The sequence below is a fragment of the Zea mays genome, chromosome 1, assembly GCF_902167145.1.
Source record: "Zea mays cultivar B73 chromosome 1, Zm-B73-REFERENCE-NAM-5.0, whole genome shotgun sequence".
NCBI classification, from domain to species: domain Eukaryota; kingdom Viridiplantae; phylum Streptophyta; class Magnoliopsida; order Poales; family Poaceae; genus Zea; species Zea mays.
In genome coordinates, this window is record NC_050096.1 from 85,658,181 (window position 1) to 85,660,871 (window position 2,691).

The window sequence follows — 2,691 nt, forward strand, 5'->3', positions numbered from 1 at the left end:
GGAATTGGGACGGAACATCCGGTCGGGCTAGCACCGTGTATCACACCCAGCCAACCAGCCGAAAAATGTTTGAACTTTTCGAATTTTGGCTCCGGGTTTTTTCAAATCGGCGGCCCCATGCGGCCATGCCTCAGCCAACGCCTCGTTCAGCAACAGCACCGTTGCACTGCATGCATCATGCATGCAGCTGGCTCCAGCTCCCAGCCTCCCACACGCAGGCCGCATCCCATTGGTGCCAGTTGGAAGCCAACAACCCTGCCACTGCCATGCCATGCTGCCTCACTCGCCCACCACCCTTTAATACCCCACCGCTCCTTGCTCTCACTTCACTCACGGTCGGAATGAGCGTTCACCGTCACAATCACTGAATCACACAAGCACGACCACGCACACGCGGTAAACACGCGCGCGCTCAAACAGTTCGAAATGGCGCTCGCCGCCGCCATCATCGTCGTCTTCCTGCTTCCTGGCCTTCTCCTCACGGCGATGGCGGCCACGCCGTACCCTCACGGCCGCGGCGCCGACGCTCTCGTGGGCGCGTCCAAGAAGTACGAGGGCAGCTCCAACCTGGTGGACCTCCGCTACCACATGGGCCCCGTCCTCTCCGCCGCGCCGCTCCGCCTCTACGTGCTCTGGTACGGCCGATGGGACCCCGCGCACCAGGTCCCCGTCCGCGACTTCCTCCTCTCCCTCTCCGACACGTCCCTGCCGCGCCCCTCCGTCGCCGACTGGTGGGCCACCGCCGCGCTCTACGCCGACCAGACCCTCGCCAACGTCACCTGCCGCGTCGACCTGGCCGGGGAAGCCGCCGACGAGTCGGCCTCGCTGGGCCGCTCGCTCTCCCGGCTCGACATCCAGCGCGTGCTCGCCTCTGCGGTCGCCGCGGGCCGGCTCCCTGCCGACACCCGCGGCGGCGCCTACCTTGTTCTCACGGCGCCCGGCGTCGGCGTCCAGGACTTCTGCCGCGCCGTATGCGGCTTCCACTACTTCACCTTCCCGTCGCTCGTGGGCCACACGCTGCCCTACGCGTGGGTCGGGCACAGCGGCGGCCGCTGCGCCGACGTCTGCGCGTACCCGTTCGCGCTGTCGTCGTACATGGCCCGGAGCGGCATGGCGGCGCTGCGGCCGCCCAACGGCGACGCGGGCGTCGACGGCATGGTCAGCGTCATCGCGCACGAGCTGGCCGAGCTCGCCACGAACCCGCTCGTCAACGCGTGGTACGCCGGGGAGGACCCCACGGCGCCCACCGAGATCGCCGACCTGTGCGAGGGGGTGTACGGTACGGGCGGCGGCGGCGGGTACGCCGGGAAGGTGTCGGTGGACGCGCAGGGGAGGAGCTGGAATGTGAATGGGAGGAAGGGGAGGAAATTCTTGGTGCAGTGGCTGTGGAGCCCAGAGGCTAAGGCGTGCGTGGGGCCCAATGCCAGTGACTAGGCTTATTGGCCACTGCTAGCATGTAACTACCATGTAGTAGTAGTTTATTATTCTCAGCTTTACTTTATATTATATTATATATAAAAAACTATTATATGATAATTAGTTGTTTTAGAATCTACAGAGCTAATAGTTAACTGCTAAATCAGTTATAGAAAGTTAATGGTTAACTACTAAATTAGTTGAAGAGGTTTCAAACAATTTCAACTAATATCTAACTAATTGTTAGCTAGCTCAAACTAGTAAATAATTTATTAGCTAATTGATTATTAGCTCCAGAGATTTTAAACAAGACCTTAGTATTACTTGGGAGTGGACAGCCGTAGGCAAATACCGTTCAAGATACGCTTGCATATGAAACTATATCTAATAATACATCACATACGACAAAATCACGGTTTTTCTTTTAACTACTACTTCTAAACTTATATAAAGTATAATCATCCTGATATGATATACTAGAATACGTAAAGTACCAAAAAGAGAAAAATACTATAGAGAATGGAGAAAACAAGATAGTTACTAGAGAGATTGGAGGCAAACTATATCTAATAATACATCATATAAGACAAAGGTATAGTTTTTCTTTCAACTACTACTTCTAAACTTATATAAAGTATAATCATTCTGATATGATATTCAAACTGTTCGTTTTGGATTAAAGCCAGTTGTTCAGACTGTTTCAGCTGTAATCCATAAAGATAAAATATTGTAAAAGTAATAGAAGCCGGTACGAATTAAAGCCAAGCGAACAGACGAATGATGTGTTCGGATCCCCGAGTCCTTAAGGGCCACGAGTCAATGAACAGACAGTTTGTTCGTTACATGTCAATTAAGAATCTACTGCACCCACATGTGACCCCGCATCGAGCCAAGTGAACAAGCGAGATGGAGACAGGCAGAAGGGGTCAGCCAAATCGGTGGAAACACAGTCAAGTAGATTTTGTGTATCCATTAGACTCACCGCACCGTGAGCTTTGTGTTCGCCTCATTAACTATGCCAGTCGGCGAGATGCCACATGTATCGGTCTTTCCTCCACTCACGACCTGTGAATTCTAGGCGTGAGTCCCTAGAAGCCCTATGACCATGTACATAGATAAGGGAGAAACCAGCGAGTCCCTAGAAGACCTATGACCCTGTACACATATAAGGGAGAAACCACCAGACATGCTGCGAAGGCAGAATGTCGGTGTAGGGGGAGATACAGACAAAACCAGTAATGATGCCGCTCGGACTTTCATCCTTAGTACAAATTG

At 53.3% G+C, this 2,691-nt stretch overlaps 1 protein-coding gene across 1 annotated transcript; it reads left to right on the forward strand.

Moving 5' to 3' along the window:
• Positions 1-270: 270 nt before the first annotated feature.
• Positions 271-1,536, forward strand: LOC103637609 (Protein EXORDIUM-like 5). The gene has a single exon (XM_008659833.4). It carries the CDS (start codon positions 427-429, stop codon positions 1,432-1,434), a length of 1,008 nt encoding a protein of 335 aa, XP_008658055.1. The 5' UTR covers positions 271-426; the 3' UTR covers positions 1,435-1,536.
• Positions 1,537-2,691: the final 1,155 nt, after the last annotated feature.

Bases quoted from the DNA above. Each gene is read 5' to 3' on its own strand.
- LOC103637609 (XM_008659833.4), top strand. From the start codon at position 427: ATGGCGCTCGCCGCCGCCATCATCGTCGTCTTCCTGCTTCCTGGCCTT.